This window comes from Labrus mixtus, chromosome 12 (assembly GCF_963584025.1).
Source record: "Labrus mixtus chromosome 12, fLabMix1.1, whole genome shotgun sequence".
In the NCBI taxonomy this organism is placed as follows: domain Eukaryota; kingdom Metazoa; phylum Chordata; class Actinopteri; order Labriformes; family Labridae; genus Labrus; species Labrus mixtus.
In genome coordinates this window covers 12,982,452-13,006,261 of record NC_083623.1, presented here as the reverse complement: position 1 = coordinate 13,006,261, position 23,810 = coordinate 12,982,452, and the positions used below count along the sequence as shown (strand labels likewise).

Sequence of the window (23,810 nt, the reverse complement as noted above, 5' to 3'; positions counted from 1 at the left end):
ATGCATGCACAAAAAAAAGATACATTTAACTGTTTCTAACCATCTGTTTTCTCTTTCTTTTCTCTTTCTATGTGCTGACAATGATCTGACGGTTTTCAGGTAAGTCATTATCTACCTCTTTGACCCACATTACATCTTTTTTTATGACTGTATGAGCTGATCCCAGATCAGACTTACTGTACACTGAAAACCCTACAGAGCCTGCCAAACGTCACAGTTGAGTTTAAGCCTGCATGAAATCGCATTATCTTCTATTTTCGGCCAAAACCCCCCAGAAATCTCTGATTTTCTGACTGTTTTTCTACAATATTGTACATATCCTATTACCTTTGTATTATGAGATGTAATCCATGCATGCCTGTACTTGAAGGTGATAGATGGATTACATTTGTGATCAGGACTTTCCATTGTAAGGACATGGAGGTCTACAGTTTATGTCATAGTTTACACTCTTGTGATACCAAGGCAATCCGGAGGTGAGGGTTTGTAATCTGCCTCAGCACATATGGCCTGTGATGGTGTCGTCATGTGTAAGGAGATGATCTATTACATTCAAACCCCACTTGTCTTTGTCCATCTGTGTCTTCTATTTGTTATCATAATGTTATAATGTGATTTAACTGAAAGGGCTATTAGGTCACATTTTTGAAACTTCAGGTTCTTTCTCGTTGCGTGTCTAACTGCTTGTGTTACGTTTGCCACAACAATCTTACATCTGCGTGCGTTATTTAGTTTTATCTCGCAATGACGCAGAGCTCAAAGCTGACAGTAACAACATGTTGTGTTTGTGTTGCACTGTGCAGAACACAGAGCTGCTGACTGTTTTAGATAATGTGTTGTCTTATACCAGGTTGTTGGCGTGATTCAGCGCCTCCAATGAGTGTCTTATTTGTAGACAAAAACTGTGTTTTGGACGTTGACACCAGTGGTTAGTTGAAATGCCTTTGAAGGCAATGTTTGTAACCTGCAGCTTGCAAAACGAGAATACCACTTTACCTGAAGACGTCTGTAACCACAAAGATAGAGGAGTAGAAACAGACAAATTTCCGAACAACTGGAACAAAGGGAAGGCGTTTTAAATCCATTTCAGAATCTGAATCAGTTTTAATTGGCCAGGTTGGCTGACATGCACAAAGAATTTGACTTTGTCGAACTGTGCTCTCTATGTACAAAAAGTTTAACATTAAATATCAAAATTAACACAAAATAAGCAAAGACTAGCATGTAGAAGGCTAAATAAGACAACAGTGCAGTCGCGAGTCATGTAAACACACTGAGATAACGATTTAATACATTTCATGTGTATTAAAAAAACAAACCAGCATCTAAACTTAGCATCAATTCTAAAAGTTAGAAAAAAAACAATAACACAATCCCTCCAAAACAAATGTTATAATTGCAGATGAATGAATAAGTAAATCAAAAAATGTGTTGGTTTATGTTTGAGACACTCTTGATTCTTTTAATCTTTTTACTGACTTGGAGAATGAATGAATAGAGATGCACCAATGGTTTAACATCAGTATTGGCTGATACGTGTTCTGGTGACAGACATTGGTCAGTCAGCATACACTGATGTCAGTAGCTGATGTGTATATGTTGTGTTGAATCTTTTGAGTGCTGGCAAACTAGAAGACCTAAGTGTTGAAATAAAATGATTGGTTAAAATGGGGAGAAATTCCACCTCCCTGCTTTAAACAACTTTGCCAGAGCAGTTGTTTGGTTTACCTCAAGGTTGTTTTTTTGTTTTTTTTAGATACGGGGGTTTTATTGGGAAGGTTCAAGTTTAAGCTATTGTGGCCAACTCGGCGTCCAATTAAGGTGCAGGTTTGATAAGTCTGGTTTTATTGGTGGGGCTATTTGCACATTTTTGTGTGTGTTTTATTTGCCGATTTTTTTCAGGGCTGTATTTTTGTGGCATTTAGATTTTATCCCTCTCATAAAGGCGCTCCAAGTTTCTCTCTCTCTCTCTCTCACTCACTCTGTCTCTCATACACACACACACACACACACACACACACACTAATCAGCCCGTAATTGGTGACATCTGGTCGAGGCAGACGTGTCATAGCCTGCCAGCAGCACTGGGGTGGGATTATCATGTTCATAGCACACACACACACACACACACATACACACACACACACACACACACACAAATATGCACACAAGCACACTCATACTTGGACTGTACATCTTTTATAAACAGCTATAGATCCGTACTTCTGGGGGGGTGAAGTTTTAGAGTAAATATGATTTTGCTCTTCTTAAAACAGCTTAAAATACCAATTAGTATATTATGTTTCAAATAGAAATATTAATTAATTTTTATCCAGCATCAGTAATGTCACTGTAAGGGTTAACACTTGAAATGTATGAAATAGCTACGATCATAATAATTGTCAAGGTTAACCGTCAGGATTACTGTAATTACTCTCACTCATTTGCTGAAAGGTTTAAGTGTTGTTAACGTAACAGTACTAAACCATAATGGATCGAGTGATATCAACTTCACAGCTCATTGCTTCATGTACAGGAGTACATGGGATTTACTGTTGTTGCACAGGTGTCAGTCATGCATAACTGCCTTCAGAATAGAGGGTAGAAAAGCGGTCGATTTTCCGTCACTTAACATTGTATGAATTTAGATCAGGAGATGTTATCAGGTGCCCTGATGCAGAGTTACATTCTATTATTCATTCATTCATTATCAGTGTATGTTGTGTTTGAAACATGAAAAAAGCAAACTCAGAAATGTAACTTAAGCCCCATTATAGATTAATATTCCACAACAGCACCTTAATCATGCTCCGTCGTCATTACACCCTTGTACATTCTCATTGACTCTTTACCGGCGTAATATTGATGTTCCAGTCTGTGAATTCATGTTGTGTTTGTGAAAACATGATGAGTAGAGAGGGCCCCGCTTTATACCTCTGTGACATTCAAAGTGGAGGCGAGATGTCACAGGGCACTAAATATCACGCCTCTTCAACCGTGCAGTCTGAATAGGGCTTCTAATAGTCTTACTTTACAGCTCACTTATTGAGGCTTGCGTGGCTTCTACCGCCAAGCTCCACCAACTCTCTAACCAGCTGTGTTTTGTAGTATAAGAGGAAGCCATTACAGAGCGTCATTGGAAATCAATGACTTTTTGTGTCCAGTAAGACAAACCTTTTGTTGACACAATCTGTATCGTCATGTTGTTGGATTTTGGAATCCCATAGTCCACATTAAGGACACTTATGCTGTAGCGCTAATTGTGTATTGATTTCTGATCGCTTAATTTTCCAAGTATATCTACTACTACTACTACTGTCAGGGATTGAAGAAGGAAGACTTTGGAATCCTGTGTTTTTCAATATCCTACCTTTTTGTTAAGCTATAAGGATCTATGTAACCTTTTACCTGAATGTCCAGCACAACACATCTATGATTTGAGCCTCTCGACTTAGTACTTCTGTCTCCCATCTGTGTGGGACGCACCGAGCTTGTAGTTGCTTCTGATAGCAAACAGTCGATTGGGGGGGGATTAAAGCGATTATATTTGATCAGTGAACAATGGTTCGGCCTCAAGCCGGGGCCCCCTGCCTCACTCTGAACTGCTGACTGCTCGGATTCTCTACGATCACAATCCTCCACGGGGCTCACACTCGGTGTGTGGGTGTCATTTTATGTTGTCAAGGCTGACCCTAGAAAGAGCGTCATTGAGATTATTTCATATATACAGTATAGTTGTGCTTACATATAGTTGTGTTTTCAAGTTTGCATCTGCATTAATGACACCAGCATTGTGCTAACAGCAGCTTAAACTTCAGTTTTAGATCTAGTCTTGGCTTCTGCCTCTCTCAGTTTCAACACTGATGGAGCGGAAAGATGAGGAGGTGTTGTCAGCCTGGTGGAGATACATTCAGAGATACAGGGGGAGAGAGAGAGAGAGAGAGAGAGGGGAAGCAGAGTGAGCTGGGGGGGGGGGGGGGGGTTTGCAGAGCAGTTTCCTGCGGTGTAGAAGTTGGCTAGCTGCCACTCAGAGCGTGTGTGCATGTGTTGGGGAGAGGGGAGAGACAGACAGGGAGAGAGAGATGGCAGCAGGAGAGAGGAGTGTGTGTGTCGGGATCCGTGTGTCCGTGTGTGAACGCTCGGACAGAGTGGTGTAGAGAGAGAGAAGAAAGGAGAGGAAGGAAAGGAGGTGGGAAGTCAGGAAACAAGAGAAAAGAAAGAGACAGAGGACAGAGCTGGTGTTCGTTTCTTATGGATAAATGGAGGAATAACTAAAGAGCCATGTTCTGTCTGAAAGGTAAGTGTGTGTCGGCGGGAGTTTCATCACCTCATTGTGAGTTCAGGACTTTTCTCCCAGACTTTTTGAGACAAAGAGAAGTTAAACTCCATCTCTGTATTCGGTGTGGAAAGTAATCTGTGTCACTGCAGCTTCCTCCACACAATATCCTTCCTCATGTGTTTTTCTTTACAGAAAATCACCCTCCCTATTTTTTTCTCTTTAATCATTTCTCCCTCTGTTCTTTTTTCCCTGTCTGACTCGTTCAGGTTCACTGACTTTATTCCTATACCTCTCTTTTTTTCCCCTCCATCTGTTTGCTTTTGATCACACTGACTCCCTGTTACTCTCGTTTTTTTTTTTTTTTAAACATACAAAGATACTGGGATATAATCGTTTTTGTAGCTCACGTAATGAGCTTTTAATTTTATTAATTTAACTCTATTTCAATGGAGATGGATGATGGTAATGTTTCTGTGTCTGCATGTGTGTTTCCACATTAACAGCTGGCAAAGCAGCAGTTTGCAGCGCTGCTGTCCTGCAGAGTGACGCCATGTGTTGGCAGTTACTTGACTGACCAGTGAAACTAAGATAAGGGATAAACTGGCTTCTCTTTTACTGGCAGCCTCATTTAGATTTTTTTTTTTTGTTTCCTCTCTTATCACCCACTTTGTTCCTTTACTCAGCTACATTATGATCAACTTTATGTTCAGCGTGTCACTGCATGACTCAAGCTCTTCCCTCATTGTTTTACACACTAATCCTGACCTCACCATGAGCCGTGTATTAACGATGAAGGCATGAAGCTGCCCAGTGGGTTGTTAGATGTTGTTTAAACAATGAAAAACAGCTGTACTGGTGTTTGAATCAAGGGTTCGGTTTCCAAAACGTTTGGTCTTGGTTCATAAATCAATTATTTTAATTGATTCACAGATGTAAGAACATTATGTTTGCAGCTTTACCCATCATCTGACTGGAAAGTTAAGTCAAGCTTACGAACTTCCCGGTGTGTGATTTTGAAAACTATCAAATGTAAAGCGCTTTGATTGAAAGTTTGAAAGTTACACTTTTTTTTTTAAATACTTGAAAAAAGCAATGATGGCCCCTTTAATAAGTATAAACCTGTTCTTCATATAATTTGTCCTTGTTTTACACTTGTATATCCAAGCAAAAGTCTACTTACTTTTTTATTGTACAGAAAGAACTTTGATTTGGAAAACATGTTTCAGGTTGTAAAATATGTGGTCCAACAGATGCAGTAAAAGGAGAAACAAGATGGTGCTCTGCTCAGCCGTGTCTTACTGTATGGTCTGAACTGCTCTCACGTCAAACAATGAGGAAATCTTCCCTTCTTTTGAAGACGTTTCTGTAGGCTGGAGATTTTTGTCTTCCAGAAATGAGGTAATATGAATTGAACACTGCAGCCAGATGTAGCAATGTCCCAGTGCATCAGCTGTACACAGTAATTTATGTTGTTACACTTCATGACCCTGATCGGATCAGAAATATGGGGAGAACCAGATGTGGGAGTTTTGTTGGAGGAAGAAGTTCAGTTTTGTGAGACAAAGTAAATGACCAATGACCACCCTAACCCTACCATTAAATGACCTAGTTCTACTTTTTTTGAAAACTCTTTTTGGGGACTGTTGGAAGATCTTTTTCCAACATGCATGTTATTTGTCATTACAAATTGAAGCCTCAACATGTTTGAGGTTTACAAGTACACAAGCTGCAGTTAAAGCAAAAGCACCACAGCCATCTGACCCAAATAATGTGCATTACATGACATTAAATGCTGTGATCCCACCAGCAGATTACTCCGCGTTGGTTGCCAGTTACTGAATGTCTGCTTATGTTATGATTTAAACAAGTCCTCTCCGTTGGAGTTGCCAGCTCTGGGGCAGACGTGACACATATTCAGCCCACGTTCCTCCACATCCAGCTGTGGCCACACTGGATTCTCATCTGTTCTGACAACACCCCCCCCACCCCCACATGCAGCTGTAAAGCCGTGCATTTCAGTGTAAGCCCTGTGCTCGCCAGTCAGACCACTTGGTGTGGTAAGTTTTGTGTTTTGGTAAGTTGCACAAGTTATTTCAGCTTTGGAGCGCCACTCCAGCAGAATATGTTAGCCCAGAAAGTAGACATTAGACGGGACTGAGAACGGATTAGCTGACGTGATTTTGGAAAACTTGTTCTCTCTCAAATTGGAGGTTTCCTGCTGTGCGCTGCATGTAAAAATGCAACATTTTCTGTCTGTGTAAAGCCTTTTCCAGCAAACATTTTGTCGAGAATTCATTTGACCTCCTCATATGAGGTCAGTGAAGGGCTCTCAAACCATATCCAATCTGAAAAATAACACGTCTTTGGCTGACTTAAACTTGGTCAAGAGTTGTTGGTATTTATTCAACTCCTCTGATTGCAGTTTACTCGGATGTGTGAGCATTATAGCAGCTTCGGATGTTTGGATTGTGGACAGCAGATCAGGGGGAAATTGCTGGTATTCAAGTCCAACCATACACAGATTTTTGTGGATGAAATGTGTACTTTGTAAAGAAGTCTAAAAATTCATCCAACCATTATCTAAATAAGCTTACATGAGAAGTACACGAGAGTAATGCAAAACTGGAGTCAAATTCCTTGTGTGCTCAAAAACTTGGCCAATAAAACTGATTCTGAATGTTAAACTGTGTTTGTCAGATATTAGCTGTGCTGCATATTCTTACATTTAATAAGTCAGTTTCAATCGATTTTTATTTTTTTTTTACATTTTAAATGTAAATAGTTTCATGAACTGTGGCTAATAATGAAGTTTTACTACCTGAACGTCCAGCACAACACATCTATGATTTGAGCCTTATGCATGTGCAAATGTGCGTGTTTGAGCTTTTAGATTTAGATGTTAATTTAACTGAAACAGGGAGATGATGTTTGGAGCATTCATTCAAACAAACACCCTGAAATGTGAATTGTATTCTTGGCCGGAGCAGGACTGTGTGTGGCAGCCAGGTTCAAAATGACCCGAAGGGCAGTGACCCACATATCTGATTCTATATTTAACCTCATTCATTGAAGTTCTCTATTATATTCTCACCAGGTTGCATTTATTGTTTCCATGGGAGTGTATGTGCAGCCACGTTAGTCTTGGCACTATCAATGAATTTAAAAACATTTACATGTGTTTGCATTTTTAGTAGTGTATAAGTGATCCTGTGCATCTCGATATGTTCAATACGTTTCACCAAGTTGATGTTACAAATCTAAAAATACTTTATTTTTTAGGAATTCCAAGCTTATGTTGTGACAAACTTTTTTTTAGAGACCTCATTAAAATCCCCCTCCTTGTTAACCTGAACTGTCCATCAATAAACAAAGCACCTGTGCTGTGTGTCTGGAGAGACTGCGACCCCTGTTAGCCCAGGCTGACCCTCTACCTTCCCTCTGACCTTGTGGGTAATGGTGTGGAGGGATGTTCTCACACTCGATGTGGAAAACTGCCTATCTTCAGTGGAGGGGAAGAGAGGAGCGGAGAGGACTGGACAGGAGAGAGGTATTGAAGAGATTTCAGGATGGGGTTGCTACCACGTAAAGCCATTTCGAATGATGTCAGAAGCCTTGATGAAACTCTACAATAACAGACCTAAACAGGTGTGAAATACTACAATAAGGATAGACATGGGATATCTAGCTTTGATTTATAGATCATTGGAAATGGATTTCAGAAAACATGTTTTCAGTGTATTTATATGGATATTTAACTATCTTTTGTATGTTCATATTTGTTTAAAGTAGCCAAATAATACTACTATTGTATTTTTAGACTACCTCAAAGTCCAGCTCTGGAGTGGTAGATTTTAAGATATTCTTCTAAGACGCTTGCACGTTTACCTCCGTAAACAAGTCAGTCTCTTCCAAAAGAGGACAAGATTCTAGTCTTGATAGTTAAACAATAGCGGGTGAAGTTCCAATGGCCTGTGAATGCACTCAGTCAGGACTCCAGTGAATCTTTTGTCTCTTGAAAAGAGTTTAAGAAAACAATGGCCTTTCAGACAGCGTAAAAGTATAGGAACATGTTGAAGTCAAAAGGGAGCTTACTGTATTTTTAGCACAAAACAAAGTCTCTCAGGAGGAAAGTGTGAAGCCGTGGTGTTTCCAGAGACCACGCTGGAAAACTATTGTTGTAGGGCGAAGTTTGAAAAGACAATAGCTGACTCCCTGTGGATGACTTCCCCAGACACAGGACTAACCCAGCTTGCAGGTGCTCCTCTCACTCCATTCAGACCTATGGGTATCCATGGTTACCTTTGTCCATACCCCAAAGCCCTTCCGTTTGGCTTCCCCCCCCCACACACACACACACACACACACACACACACGCATGCATGCATACACACACACACACACACACACACACACACACTATGTGCATGTTTGTGTATTAGCAGGTACAAGAGTTTATTTGCACACAAGGTTGCAAAAACTTTTGCATTTATAAGTATACAATATACACCAACCAAGCTGTTGTCACACTGCCAAATAATAGGACGCACACAAGTCACACTCAAACACACACTTAAATATCCGGACTTGTAATAATCCCCATTCATGGGCAGTGGGCTGTGTGAATCTGAGCGCCATGCATGCTGGGTCTGGAGAAAACCTCAACATTCACAGCCAACTAACACACATGCCATTCATTCAGTGTGTGTGTGTGTGTGTGTGTAATAACTACTACAAACACACATACCTGCTTGTTTGATATTTGTTTATGCGTCACAGTTAGAACACAACAACCTCTGTTGTGTTGTCACAATGCTATTATGTGTGCAGGTCTGAATGACTGCACACCCCTGATTTTGTGTTGTGAGCTGTATGACCTAACGTGTCTACGTGTTTATGGATCTAGGGCAACGACAGTGTTAGGTGCAATTTAGGCCACAGTCAGAATCCTTTGGCTTGCCCTTTGGGCTACGTGTCCACCATTTCTTTTTATGTGTGTGTGTGTATTCAGTGGTTTGTCCATTATGTTCTCTATGTGTGTGCGGTGGTTTTTGGTTTTGTAATCAGCTTGTGTTTTGGCCGGCACACTATGCTGTGGAAACGATAACTATCGGTAATGGCTGTTTTAGCCTGTGGCTATCTGCTGAGGTTTTGGCATGATAACAAATACACACACACACACACACACACACACACACACACACACACAAACTGCCTGCCCTTACTCACAAAATATGTACAGTGTGGGTTTATCAGTCTACTTGGGCAACAGCTACCTTTTTGTTTTGTATTCATGTTTTAGTTTATTACATATCAAACACATTGTGAACATTTTGTATTTATAGTTTCCTAGACTTCAGGTGACATCTTGAAACCTTTGAATTTTAAGTCGTTGTGAGTGTACAAAGTTTAAAATGACAAACATCAAAGAAAGGCTGCAAATCTTCACATTGGAGAAGCTAAAACCAGACAGTTCTTGCCTTTACCCTTCACTTTATACTTGAAAAAGTACCAAAACTATTATCTGATTATCAAAAAAGTTGTGTATGTATTGGCTTATTGATTTATAATACACTGATTGTTTCAGCTATTGTGTACTTTTAAACTATCTACAAGGATTTTAGTGTGTCTGAGTTTTATGGCAACAGTTTTAGTCACCACTAGAGGGAGACAGATGCCCTTCTATTCTGATGGTATTATTACCCCATGAGAAAATGTCCCTTTGTTTTCATTCATTTAAATATATTTGTTAACGGGTCCTCTCTCTAGCATCAATGTTCAGTTTTGTTGTGGATCATATCTGCTGGTCTTCATCCTATAAATCTGGATATGTCAGAATACTTAACCTGCCTCACAGCCAAGCTGATTAAGGATCCATACATACACATACACGCCATCACCTGGCAGTTTAGGTTTAGTCTTTATCACTGCCCCTGTTTTTCAGTCTGATTTTTTTCTCTTCATTTGCAGTTTAATTCATTAATTTGTTTAAAATTTTCTCTCTGTGTTACTCTGTTAGTTTATGCTCACCAAGCTTTTGACCTGCTGTCTGACATTTGTGTGTTTTGTCTGTTTAGTGTATTTTTAACTGGATCTTTGTACTCGGTCAGGTGAGGTTAAACCAGAGGCAGTATGTCGATATTTGCCCCACATTCTGCTTTCTTCTAATTTACTTAGTGTCATCTGAGTTAACCAGCTGACACTTAAACACGCCAAGTCTGCTTGGAACGCCACACGTTTGTGAACTGAAGGTGATGTAGTTAATTATCTACAGCCTGGTGTCCATCTGTGTTGTATGTGTTCCCTGACACAACCAGAGGCTAGGGCTGGAGGCTGGATAATCTGGGTTTACAGATTAGAACTGCAGCGTTGAGGAGCAGAGGAGAGAGAGAGGGACAGAGAGAGAGAGACAGAGAGAGAGAGGGGGACAGAGAGAGAGAGAGAGACAGAGAGAGGAGAGGAGGAGGCGGAGCTGAGAGAAAAGACCATGTGGATGCAACTGAACAATTCTGATGCTCTGTCCCAGACAGGAGGAAACAGGGAAAGGAAGATGCTCTAACACACTTTTCTGAACATTAATTTGGAATCTGATTTTTTTTCATCCCTACTTTGGCCATGAACGTTTTTCTTAACTTTTTTTTTTTTTGAGGGGGGCGGGGATTGTCTTTTGCTCATTTTGGTATAATGCTTCTGCGTCATAGCAATGGATAGCACAGACTTTTAGAGGACAAACATGCTTTAAGCATAAGTTTTTCCAATAAGAACGTTTGAAATGTCTATTCTGCTTCTGTGGGACTATTCTGGAAAGTTGTCATTTTAAGGGGGTCAGAATCCTGTTTTTGCAATCTACCAGGGTGTCTGCCAAACGTTTGATGGACAGTCATGCAGGATTTGTTATGGCTTTACACTGCAATAGTTTTGTGAAATATTTGTTTTGGAGTTAAATCTTGTAATCTAACACTGCACGGCCTTCCTTTGTCAGGCAAATCAATGTTAGTCAATAGAAACCCCTGAGAGAGGGAGAGGGAGGACAAAAAACAATAGGAGGAGAGAGAGGAGGAGACAGAGGGGGGATTTGGTCCCCTGTGGGTTGCAAAAACCTCCAAACCTTCATCCCATCTTCCCAGCAAGAGAAGGGGGAGACCTTTTGAGGGTTTTGGGAGCGAGGGGGGGAGGTCTTGCACACAAAACCTTTGCAGGCACCCCTCCATCCCACCACCTCAAGTACTCGTCCTAAGAGAGAGAGAGAGAGAGAGAGAGAGGGCCGTGCAAGAAAGAAGGAGGAGTTGGAGGGTTTGGTCCTAGAGAGAGCAAGGGAGGGTGGGTGTCGGGGGTGGGGGGGTTTTAGCTGGGGATGATCACATACGTGTACTGCCTGTCCTCGGAGCGGGTGGTCAGCTGCTGGCACAGGGCCTGCTATGAGGACCCCACCAGCAAGAAGGGAATTCCAAGCTCTGTCCAGCCCGCCAACAAGATGGGGAACAGCTTCCAGCCTCCAGAGGCCTTTTCAAACCCCAGGCATGCCAGGCCAGAGGGCTGCCTGCGCAAACGCCTGCTTTCAATGTCAAAGGTCCATCAGAAGCCTGACTCTCTCTGGACCCCCAAACCACTGCTTGGACCAGTTGTAAAAGGCTCCCCCGGGGAAACACTCACCTTCCAGGAAGGCAAAGGTACAGAACAGAGAGAAAGACGTAATTCCTGTCATGCTGTTTGTTATCTGAAACTTGTTGGGTTTGAACCAACAACTTCTTAAGTGTTTTATTTTGAAAGTTTCTTTGTGTACGTATAGTCCAGACTGTTGACCACACTTAGCTGCAGCTCCACCCTCTCTCATTTCAACTGAAAAACAACATAATTATAGGGGTTCTTGCCTTCAACTTTGAACCTGCACTGCCCAGATCGCAGCCTCTGCGAGCCTCTTAGTAAGACTTAGCTGACTTAACTTGACACCACATCGCTGTTTTGCTGTAGTAATGGTTTTGGTATTTGTTTTGCCAGAGAAACAAAGTCCTCATTCAAAGTGAACTTAATTAACCTGAACTGTTAGTGGGCCATGTTTACCCGGCTGTTTGTCGCAGTGCTGGAGAGTCATGGCACACGATTTGGATGCTTTTGCCAAGACAGGCTTTGTCTCTTCTAATCAGGTGACTTCCATCCTCTTTTAGTGATCTGTGCCGTCTGTCCGCAACCTTTTATATGTGTGTGTTTGGCATGTCGTGAGGAATCAATGCAGATTGTGGCTTTGTGACCTTTGGCCTTTGGTGTGGTAGTGCAGGGTTCCTCCAGGCAAGAACTGGACAAGCTTTGGAGAAAGCTTTCGTTAATGATGTCACAAATGCAAAAAGCCGTGTAGAATATCAGTTTTTGGTTGGAAAATCCGTTTAACATGATATTGATTTAGGATCATTATCATCATTATATAAATATTAAGTAACTTCCCTTCTTTGCTTTGAGACATGTTTCGTTTTGTGTTTGCCTTATCGGGTCAAAGCCCATGTGCCGTTTTTTACCCAGGGCGTGCTTCACTCTCGTTTGGGACAGTAGGAAATCATATCACCCCTGGTTGTCCACCCCTGGGAAGAAGACACAATAGCCAGCAGCTGGAGGTGACGGGTTAGGCCTGCAGGGTTAGTGCAACAGAGCTGACAGTGCAGGGGTGATGGAGCTGAAGGGGTTATGGAGGCGACCCACTTTCACCTTGGCTACTACATAAAGAAGTCATCAGTGGGATAAGAGAGTGCTGAAGGATGTGATATGGTCTGTTACATGATCGTATTTAGTTGCAATGATACTCAAGGATGTTTTATTATTTAAAAAGTGCTTATCATGCCGATGAGCAACCTAAAGTCTAAAGTTAGTTGCAAAAGTAGGGGAGAGAAAGAGAGATTCTTTATTTTCCAAACTGCTTTTGAAAAGGGGGGTCTTTTCTGTCCGTTAACATTAATTACTACTCACCTTGAGTTTTTGCATATATTTAAACTAAATCTGTTGTTCCTGTGTGTTTACTGTGACAATATGCAGCCAGACGAGTGCAGCCCATACTCACGTCTGCTCTGGCTAACTAGCCGTGACAGCTCAAGATGTCGCCACCATGGGTACAGTATTGTCTGGGCTCTTTAGGTTGAATCAACCTCCCAGTCACTCTGTATTCATGCTCTGCCGAACAGACCATCCTTAAACACAAAAACACGCTCAAATTGGAGTTGTGCTATTTCTTTTGTTTTCCTTTTCCCGTATGCCTGCGTTTGTTCTCGTCTTTCCGCCTTGCATGCTGTGTATACTACTTCCTATTTTTGTCTACCTAACTTACTCTTCAATTTCTTAAAAAAAAAAAAATCTTTATTCCACAATGCCTAACTCCCTCATCCGCCTATTTATTTAATACCATTTCAGCCGAGGAGCAGGTGTTGGTTTTACCAGATCCCCCATAATCCCTCAGTGGGACAGCAGGTTCAGCTATCGACCAATCAGTGGCAACAGCCCCTAAGGGACGACTACCTGAGGGAGTCCCGGCTTGTAGAGTATAAAGACGAGGCCAAATGAAATGGATTGGCTCCATTTAGGGGAAGCACTGCTGAAATTCAGTTAGGGTAATACGATTGTGGCAGTGGGATTTTGGTCTCTGCCTCAGTGCTTTGTCATCGTGCTGCCCTCAGTGTTTTGTTCACAAACAAAACCACATCTCCAAGCTTTTCACGGTGGAAAAAAAACCTCGGCGGTTAACTCAGGATTGTGCATAGATTGCAGGTTCAACGCTCATCAGAGCCACCCTGAATTAAGACATATTTTGGTTATATCACTGCTGGTTGTGTTATTGATTAAAGTTTTAAGAAAACTGTATAAGCTCTGTTAAAAGAGTAGAAACAGCCTTCTTTAGTCTCCTTTCCATACACATTTTGAGGAATGTGTAAGAACTAGAAGAAACAAACTCAAAGTTGAGCTTCTTTCTCGTCTCTTATTCTATCCTGCGCCTCTCTTAAACCAGTCCGCTTATTTCTAAACAAGCTTCCTCAACCCTGGCTTAAGTTGACAAACTGGGCAGTTAGCGTTTCTTGCTAAATGACTGATCACGTTCCTCACTATGTGCAGAAAACAAGCCAGTCAAAGCAGCTCTTCCGCTGAGATTTAAGGGTTTGAGGTGAAACACATAAAAGTACAATGAGGTTTGTTGGGTGCTCTTCACCTACACTCGAACACACTCAAACACAGATGAGTAAAGACAAGTATACACTCAGTCCTGAATGTGCATGAAAAACCCCCCCAAAAGCAGGTTGGAGGTGGCAGAACAATGGAGCAGAGAGCATGACACACGGCTTAATGAGATGAAGAAAAGAAGGGGGTTCACACACACACACACACACACACACACACACACACACAGCCGGGAATTGGGGGTCAGGGGTCGCACTGGGTCATTCAACTGTAAAATGGGTTAAGGCTCTGTTTTCCCTCAAAGCAACTCTGTCTCCTTCAATCCTTCTCTCTCTCTCTCTGACATCTTTCTCTTTCACTGATCAAGTCTTTAACGCTGTGTGTGTGTCAGTGGGAATGAGTGCGTGTCGGCTTGTTTCTTTTTTTTTGACCCTGCGACAGTTATCCTCTCTGAATATAACCGCCATGCTCTTCCCTGCACACATCTTTCAGTCAGTAGATAAAGGAGGCAAAGTGTGATTACTGGGTAATAGCTCGGTGTGTCTAACAGATGGAGACATCAACTTGTTATTGGCCTAATAGGTAAAGGCTGCTTGCTGATTGGCGGAACAGTTGCTCCTCCATCATGTGTGACAAAGGACTAATGAAGTCATCGCTGACAAATATTGGGAGGTAATCGAGTTTGTGGAGTTCTGTCTGTCTTTGTGTATCATGGTGTCTTTGTGTTTATCAGTAGGTCGGAGGTGTCCTTCATTTTTTCATCTTTGTTGCTCTGCTGTTGTCGCTGATTTTACTTTCACAAACACCAACTCCGTGTGTGTGTGTTTTGGTGTTTTTTTCTTTCCTTTGTCTAGTGTTCTATATTTAGTTAATCATTTCCTCTAACATATGTCACTAAATTGTGTTGAACGCTTGTTATTAAAGTTCACACCCCAAAGTTAAGACGGTTGTTTTTGTGAGAGCTTAAACCACGATATGTTTGGAAACTGATGGAGAATGACGACCAAATCAGTTCTTGGTTCACTGGATGTAGACGAGATCATCTGACCGTCAAACAATTATATCATCTCTGCTGGTGACCGATTTCTTCTTCTTCTTCTGTTTTACTTGTGAAATAAACCACATCACTCATGGTACATTGAGACATTTTCATAAGAAAATACTCTTCTGACTGCTCAGACTTAGAACAGACTTCTCCAAGATGTCTTATTCAAAAGCTCTTTTGGGAGCTTCATTATACTAAAGGCATGATAAATGATCTTTTCCAAGTATTTAATATCATGTTACTAGACTAATAGAGTATGAGATTTATCACAAAAAGATTCTGATCTGAAAGCAGAATAACGGGGTTTGTCATTGGATTCTAATCTCACAGGAAGCTAGCGGGTTTTTTTGGGTTGTCCTTCTTGTCTGACGTTGTGCGTGAGTCATTTGCATGAAATATAGTTGTCACAGATAATCTGGTTAGATAAATAGTATGGACTGGGATCAGCTGGCTTTCTGATTTGGGAGACTGGGAGCAGTGGAAGAGGATTGAAGGAGGGAGATCAGTGTTTCATTAAGGAGGGATCAGGTGTGAGGAAGCCGCAGAGCCCCATATGTTTAGAATCGAGTTTTATTTAACAACTTAATTATCACATCAGGACATAAAAGCCACATAATCACTTGAATCTAAGGAGACATTTATCTGCTCATTGACCTAATGGATCAGAGGATGGATAAACTGCGAGCTTTCAAAGAGCAGAGATGATCTTATGACTATTAAGAGAATCGAAGAATTCTTCATTATCATTCAGGGAATTTTTTAAATATTCTTTATTTTTCTTGTTTCTTTTTGAGTGGCTTAATTTCTGTCTTGCTTTGTTCCCTACAATAAACCTCCATTTACTTCAGTCTACTCAGTGCCTTGTTTTCCACTTTGACAAAGGGAGCCTCCTGGAGGTGTGTTTGATGCATTACACAATAAGGCAGCAAGACCCTGGAAGATCAGGACGACAAAGTGGTACGACAATATAACACATGCAGATCTTTACCTAGCTTCTCTTGTCTCCTTGCAGTTATCACAATGAAGTCAGTTTAAGTAAGTGTAGATGCTCATGTGTTGCAAACACACAATGAGTGATGGGTTTGTGTGATGTCATGTTCTCTATGGAGGACATGTGCAGTCAGTCGAGTCACAGACACCTGTACCCCATTGAAAATATAAAGTTGATGTTTTTAGACAAAAATCAGCTTATTCATCAATTGCATGAGAAAATTAGTCATTATTATTTAAAATTAGAAAAACAAAGTGTGTAATAATTGTAAGAGTTAGTCTTAACATTTGAATTACTACAACAGGCTTTGAATACAAAGGCGATTTCGAGACGTAATCTGGCCAGCTTTTGCCCTCCTCCGTCGCCCCGGTCAATTTAACAGTGGTCTTGGTGTTAGTAATTGAAAAATCTAATTGTGCCGTAGTGCAGGATAAGTACGTTTAAGCACTCCACTGGCCGCCCAGGCCTCAGTCACAGCTCATTTCTTTAATGAGAGCTGCAATAAGAGGGAGCTTTTTTTCCACCTCATGCTGCTCTCAGTCTGGTGCTTTGATGATTCTGGCCCTGTTTGGCCCGCTGACCTGTCTGCTCTCTTAAGCACACAAAGTTACATTCCTGACTTTGGCTGTAATGTTCAGAAAAAATACAAATCTTACTTCAGACTACAGAATGTCACACAAACTTATTTGTTTAGTTCATAAATATGACCTTTATACATATATATATATATCCTCACAGGAGCTTTTATCTCATTAATTACATTACATTGAAATACTAATAACCACACCAAAATAATCTGATAGCCACCCTTGAACCAGCCTCATGTTTTATCACTATAACTCTCATCAACCACAGAGCCCCTCACTTTACTTCAGCGTGTGTACCCCTGCCCCTATGTCCGTCTACTTTGCCTCCTCCTCAGCCTGAGGCCCCTTCATGTCCCGATCAGCTGGATGTTTCCATTAAGCTTCAGAAAGCAAAGCCAAGCCGCTGAAAAGCTCATGTCCCCCCATAGAGCCTGATTATGAAAGGAGACAGAGAAGCTAGGCAGGGGAGAGAAAGTGATTTTAAGAGCCTCTTTAAATCTGTCTCGTTAATGAGTTGTCCTCACCATGGCAACGTCTCTTTTTGGAGGGTTTCCCTCTCCTCGTGTGTATGTGGATTTGGGTTAAAGACAAAAATCAGAGGGGAAATGTAAAAGTAAAAGCTACAGCCTTTTTTTTAATTTGCTTGTAAAACCATTGGGTAGAACAATTTTGCTCTAATTGTGTTTGTTTAAAGCAGCATACATTCCTTGACTGCTGTTAACTTTTGAAAGATATCTAGCAAAGATGATTTGAAAACCAAATATATCTGGGTCAGTTGTTGCTACTTTTCACCACAAGGTGGCGTAATAACACTGAAAAGGAGGCGGGCTCATTCAACAGACAAATGGTGCTTTCAGCCTTGAGTTCGATATTGATCACCAGAGATTTTTTTATTTATTTCAACTGATACAGTAATGACTTAAAGCCACACACAAAAACACTTTAAATGGTGAGACTATAGTAATGGGATTATGGTAATTACCCAATGTAATTACCTTCCTTTGGATTAATTGCTGATCACATTTAATTACCCAATTATCCCCACACGAAAGAGGCACATGAGGTGTTACCAGGAATTTAATTTGGTGTGATGGCGGTTCTAAATTTTGGTTGTATTTGATCAGGGAGCTGGTCTCGTTTCCTCCTGGGGCCCATTAGGAGGACGCACACATTGCATCCAAAGAGAGGTCTGCTCTCTCTATTAATGCCTCCATCCCTCCATTATGTCTCAGATGGGACAGAAAGGGGAGGAACGGAGAGAGACTCGGGGAGGGAGTCGGGTAGCAAAGGGGTAGTTAGGGGAGGGAGGGTTTAAGTGGATTTGGGGTTCAGTTTTTTTTTTTTTTTTTCCCCCCCAGACGAGATCTCAACACCAGATTATCAGTCCAGGAACCCAGATGCATGTGCACACACATACACATCTCTGCAAAGTGCATCCATGAGTCTATTTGATAAGAGAGATACAAACACCCATCACAGTGTCTCAGTGTTTGTGTGTGTACTGAATGAGCACTAAGCCTGTTCTGAGACATACTTAACCCTATCTGCCTATACCCTGGATTACAACACACACTTGTTCTAATTCTTTAGCATTAATGTATAGAACTTCTGATGATTATAATGAAACCACATTGAGAGCAATTGTACACACGTAGATATCAGCTGTGGTCTGACTGAGCATCTTTTGAGCTCGATTGTTGGCAAGCACCACCATGACTGTGACCTTTCATCTCCCTCAGTCTTTGAGGGTATCAATAAAATGTTCCATAATGATGATGGCACTGATTGTTATACTGTTCTCTTAATGAGGCTTTTGGAAAGTGGGTCAGTAGCATCTAGATGTTCTGTTTGCAGTTGCAATTGTGTACATGAGGGCTCGCACTGCTGTCTGGTCACAAAGTACATAACATTGATCTTTCTGTGTTTTAACTTATTTTAAATGTTATTCTATGTAAGGTATGCTTGTGGGACCGATTCAGTGCAAAAACTTTAAATACTTGATTATAAGGATTCATGAGAAGATTCAGGTTTTTAGATATTACTGATGTTATCATGCCATAATTGTCCCATAAAAGGCTACCCTTTTATTTCCATTTCATCAAATGTGTTTACACAAACTGTTCCCGAAGGTCTTCAACATTTGTGATTTAAGACTGCCACCGTTGGTAGTAGGGGAAGTTTTGTGCGCGCTTGTGAAAGCAATGCGAAATCACCTTAAACAGACAAATTGTCAGAGAGGAGATGTAAACTGGATCAATGTTAGAGGCCTGTTGAACAGAGTCAAACTCAGTCACGCAGTTTGAATGTGTTGGTTAATAAGAGTAATCAATTCAAGCCACCAGAACTGACATCCGACTTCAAATCTAACCTCCTGATTGAGCCTGCACCTCCAGGCTTATTGTCCTGCTCATTTCCTAAATTTGTGGTCATTGGTCAATTGGTGCATTTCTGACTGTCCATTGGATTGTTCTTGTTTCACCCCCACCCTCCCCTCCCCTCCCCAAATGACCTACTGTTGCTGCTGATGAGAAGTGGGGTGCAATGTGGGAAGTGGGTCAACCCTGCATGCTGTCTATTTTGCTCCAGTGGTGGAAGAACTGTTGATAAACACAATTGCACACATTTTAGATGATATGTCTCTTAACCGACTCCAATTGGTATCTCTGTGTCTACACACACACACACACACACACACACACACACACACACACACACACACACACACACACACAGTCACACACTTATTATCCGGCTTTCCTCAGTGTGATGCAGGCTAGCCTCAGGTGGCTTGTTGCTTTGTGCCCTTGAGCTACTGGAGGCACTTACCCTAAATTAGCTCAGTCTGCCTCTGTGCCTCTGAGCTTAAATCAGACAAGACCTTCTCGGCATCAGCCTGAGCTGGTAAGGGGTCATTGCAGCAACAGCAGCGACGCACAGCTGTATACTCGAACCACATTGTGTAAGAGTATAAAAACAAGCAACATTTATCACATCTGTTTTCTGTTTTTTTTCACCAGCGCTCATTCAGGGTGTAGTGGTTTGTAGTTGATTGGAAATCAAATTAACGCAACCGTGTCATAAAAGCCGTCAGTGTAAAATGTTCAGTGAAATATTAATGCTAATTAATTCATATTGTTAAAACAAATGAAGTTATATTCCATCTGCTACCTATTGATAACTGCCATTACTCCAGATTGGACATTATTCACATTGCACTTTTAATTAAGCCCTTTAAAGTCTGGTACTGTAGAAACACACAAACTGTGTCGACTAATTGGACAACTAGTCTAGAAACACTCCACAGTGTATCATATCTATGTTTATGTGTCATTTTGTGTGTGAAGGTAATTATAAAATTGGATTAATGAATGTTTTTTCGGCTGTGGTGTAGGTAGGAGGAAAGGACACACACACACACACACACACACACACACACACACACACACACACACACACACACACACACACACACAGGCCCTTAGGAGAGAAAAGTAGACAGCCCTGGTGTTGAAATGTAGGTCAGATAACCAGCCGGGCAGCCCACATAATGTTGTGTGCACTGCTACATGGATGTATAATAAGTATACTAACTTGTGTGTGTGTGTGTAATATAGTGTTTTTATGTATAGTATGTGACTACAGGCACATCCAGGTGTATTGTCTTATAACCTAAATGTGCATGTATGTGTCAGTAACACAAACAAAGACACAATCAAGATAAAAGGTTCAGAGATGCAGCGCAGTGGTGTCGTTTTCCTTAAAGGTACAGGACGTGTGATTAGGTTTGTTGTTTAAATGCAATAGATCGTATATAAAACTGCTGCAGGCACACATATACGATAACATGTGCACACTTGCATACAAAAGCATGCAGAATGATGTCAGCCTGCTTAATGTGATTATTATACACTGGACCAGTTAGACCCACAGCCACACTTAGGCACTGTGGATTATTGATGCTGCTGGTCCTCAGAGGGTCCACTGAAAAGTGAGAATGGCCAGGAGTCAATAAAAGAGGAGACCGTTTGACTGGATGGTAATGGCTCTTAATGTAGTCTCGGGGTTGCCAGGGTCTGTCTTTCACTATCACGTTTCACTATCATTGACAGGATGGGGATTTCCACTGGATGATTATTTTATTATAGCATGTTAAACATGTGTTACTGCAGCATAAAGTCGAGTAGTTTGATTGAATAACTGAATGCTACAGAAAACTGCTGAATTGATTTTAAGCCAAGGTCAACTCTGAATGACTTACAAGTCTTCTGTCATGCTACAATGCTGCTCAGTCAGCAAAAAATATAAACATAGATGCAACTCTTGTAGACGTGGGATCTTTGACTGGATTAATCAAACAAAGTCAAGTAATTCAAGAAAATAAAAATAAAATGTCAAGGTCATTTAAAAACCTTAAATAGCTTGTTTCTATGACTTGGATCGTTTTCAGGTAAATGTTTCTTAAGTGTTTTTTTTTTGTTGTTGAATTACACAAACATAAGTGTCTGCCTCATCAAAACAAACAGAGCCGTTAATTAAACTGTCCAAAGAAAAGGGTTTCACATCCAAACATGGCAGTCCGATCAGTAGCTGTGAGGAATTCCAGAGCAAAGTGATGTCATCATTATCTGTAATACCATGTTGAAGGTGTAGTTTAATACGTGCTGGACTTCTAATTAGAAAGAAAAAAAAGCCCCTTTAAACACCAAAAACACATCATGCATGAATTTGTCTTAACAAGTAACAAGTAAAAAAAACCTCCAGTTTCCAACCACCTCCTGTCTTCATGTTATGGTCCTGCTAACTTGGGTTAGATTTAAACCCCTGTTGCCGGGGGGGAAATGGACGTTTAGCCACAAATCCATCTTGACGGGGACATAAAACGCTTCAGGTTAGCAACAAAACTGCCACCCTCCGTGAAGGCTCCAAAAAAACTCAGGCGTACAAATCAGCCTGCTCGTAAAGAAACAATGTTTTTACTCCCTGCTCAACAGGCGTGTTCGTCTTCAGAGTGATACGCCTCTTATTGTGCGGGAGCTAAACATTGGGCCATAAAGTTTGCTCGTTAAATTAATGTATAGAAAGGAGTTATTTAATGGTTGCATGCCTCCTTGTCAGTTTGTGCAGTTCTAGCCGTTAACGCTATTAGACGGCCTTTTTTATGGGCCTTCTTCTTTGCTCTGCTTCCAGAAATCATGCACACATTTTTTTTTTCTTTAGTAGACATGTAGTCTTGTCTTCCCACATGTTCAGACAGAGGTACGTATATCCTCTATCTGATCTCTCCGTCATTCTATCTCTTTTATCCTGGATTGAATTTCAAAGGGGATCGGAAAGTAGCGCCCGGGTCAGACGCCAAGGGGGGGGAGAAAATTAGGCAATGACCGCCAAGCCTGCTGGGCCTTTGTGTGTGTTTGTGTGTGTAATATCTGTTCTCCAACTGTGGATGTTTTTTTCGTTCACACGTCATCTATCGCTCACTCTAGTAGCTTCTAGCTTCATCTGCTTCCATGCCCTCCACCCCAAACTTTCCGCTCCCTGCTGCCTTTATCTCCTCTCTTTTGTTTCCTCTGTCGCTCTAAATGCTGCCTTGTCTTTTCTATCCTGTCTCACATCGCCACTCAGCAGAATGAAAAATCCGCTTCTACCACATCAAGGAGTCTTTTCAAAACATTTTGGTCAATGCAAACTCTGCTTCCCCATCTCTTTCTTCTTGCCCTTCTTTTTTGTCAGTCTTTGTGCAAAGTTTTGCTTTTGATACCATCTCCCACATTAGTATTGTGCTTCCCTTTTTTTTTTTCAAAGATTGCGCTCTCTCTCTCACTCACACACTGTGTGAGAAAAGCGTGATGGTGTTTGAACAGAAAAAAACAAACAAACACACGTGTGTCAGTGCATCAAAGCTTTAACGTGCACATACATATGCTTGTGAAACACAAAAGAGTCTGGTTATGTCAGCGATGGTGTGTTCATGCTCAGGGCGTAGTTTTGCAGGCTGCCACACAGACTCTGAGGTTTTTCTCATGGATCACAAAGGAGCAGCAGCCTATAGGAGGCCCCACTGCCTTTCATTGAAGAGAATAAGACAGCGTTCACACAGACTCAGACACAAAATGCAGTGGTTATCATGTTAAACCTGAATCCACTTATAATCCCAACATTTTACCCTGTAAGTAGCTGGTGACAATCTTTGGCTTTTGTGTTAAAAAAAATGCACTCAGACACATTCAGTGGATTTTTTTTCTGAATTAAAATCCCCCTCTCCTATTTGCTCAAGTGACAGGTGAAGTACGGTACCTTGCTTATTCCGCACCGCACACATACACTAAATCTTTCCACTTAAATGATGTCACTCAGAGCCACTTCAGTTGCTTGAAGTACATTTGCCTCCATCAGTCAAGACTCTTCAAGGCACGCTGTGTCTGAATGTAATCATGCAAATACACTGATGAAGGGACATTGACTTTCTGATGGTGAACAGAGGGACATCGCATCGACAGAAACTGCAGTGATTCAAAATGAGGCATAGAATTAACAAGGAGTTTTCAGTATTTACATTTGTAAGGGTTATAGGATGGTGACATGTCTGCATTGATGGAAAGGTTTGTGTGTGTGTGTGTGTGTGTGTGTGTGTGTGTGTGTGTGTGTGTGTGTGTGTGTGTGTGTGTGTGTGTGTGTGTGTGTGTGTGTGTGTGTGTGTCTCTGTATGTGTTTGTGCGTGTGAAGGAATGCCAGCTGCTTCAATGGAGTAGGTCAGACGGA

At 41.3% G+C, this 23,810-nt stretch overlaps 1 protein-coding gene across 6 annotated transcripts in view; it reads left to right on the top strand.

Annotated features, from left to right (window-relative positions):
• Positions 1-23,810, top strand: part of nhsl1b (NHS-like 1b) — a 103,148-nt gene that overhangs the window by 48,197 nt on the left and 31,141 nt on the right. For 2 of the 6 annotated variants that reach the window (XM_061052058.1, XM_061052055.1), the window contains exon 1: positions 11,616-11,946. The exons of 3 other annotated variants lie outside the window; for them this stretch is intronic. In XM_061052058.1, coding sequence (XP_060908041.1) covers positions 11,631-11,946 — 316 coding nt within the window. In that variant the 5' untranslated portion in view covers positions 11,616-11,630. Of the gene's footprint in view, positions 1-4,024; positions 4,298-11,615; positions 11,947-23,810 lie in introns of those variants that run through there. One more of the 6 variants, XM_061052060.1, reaches the window with a different exon arrangement.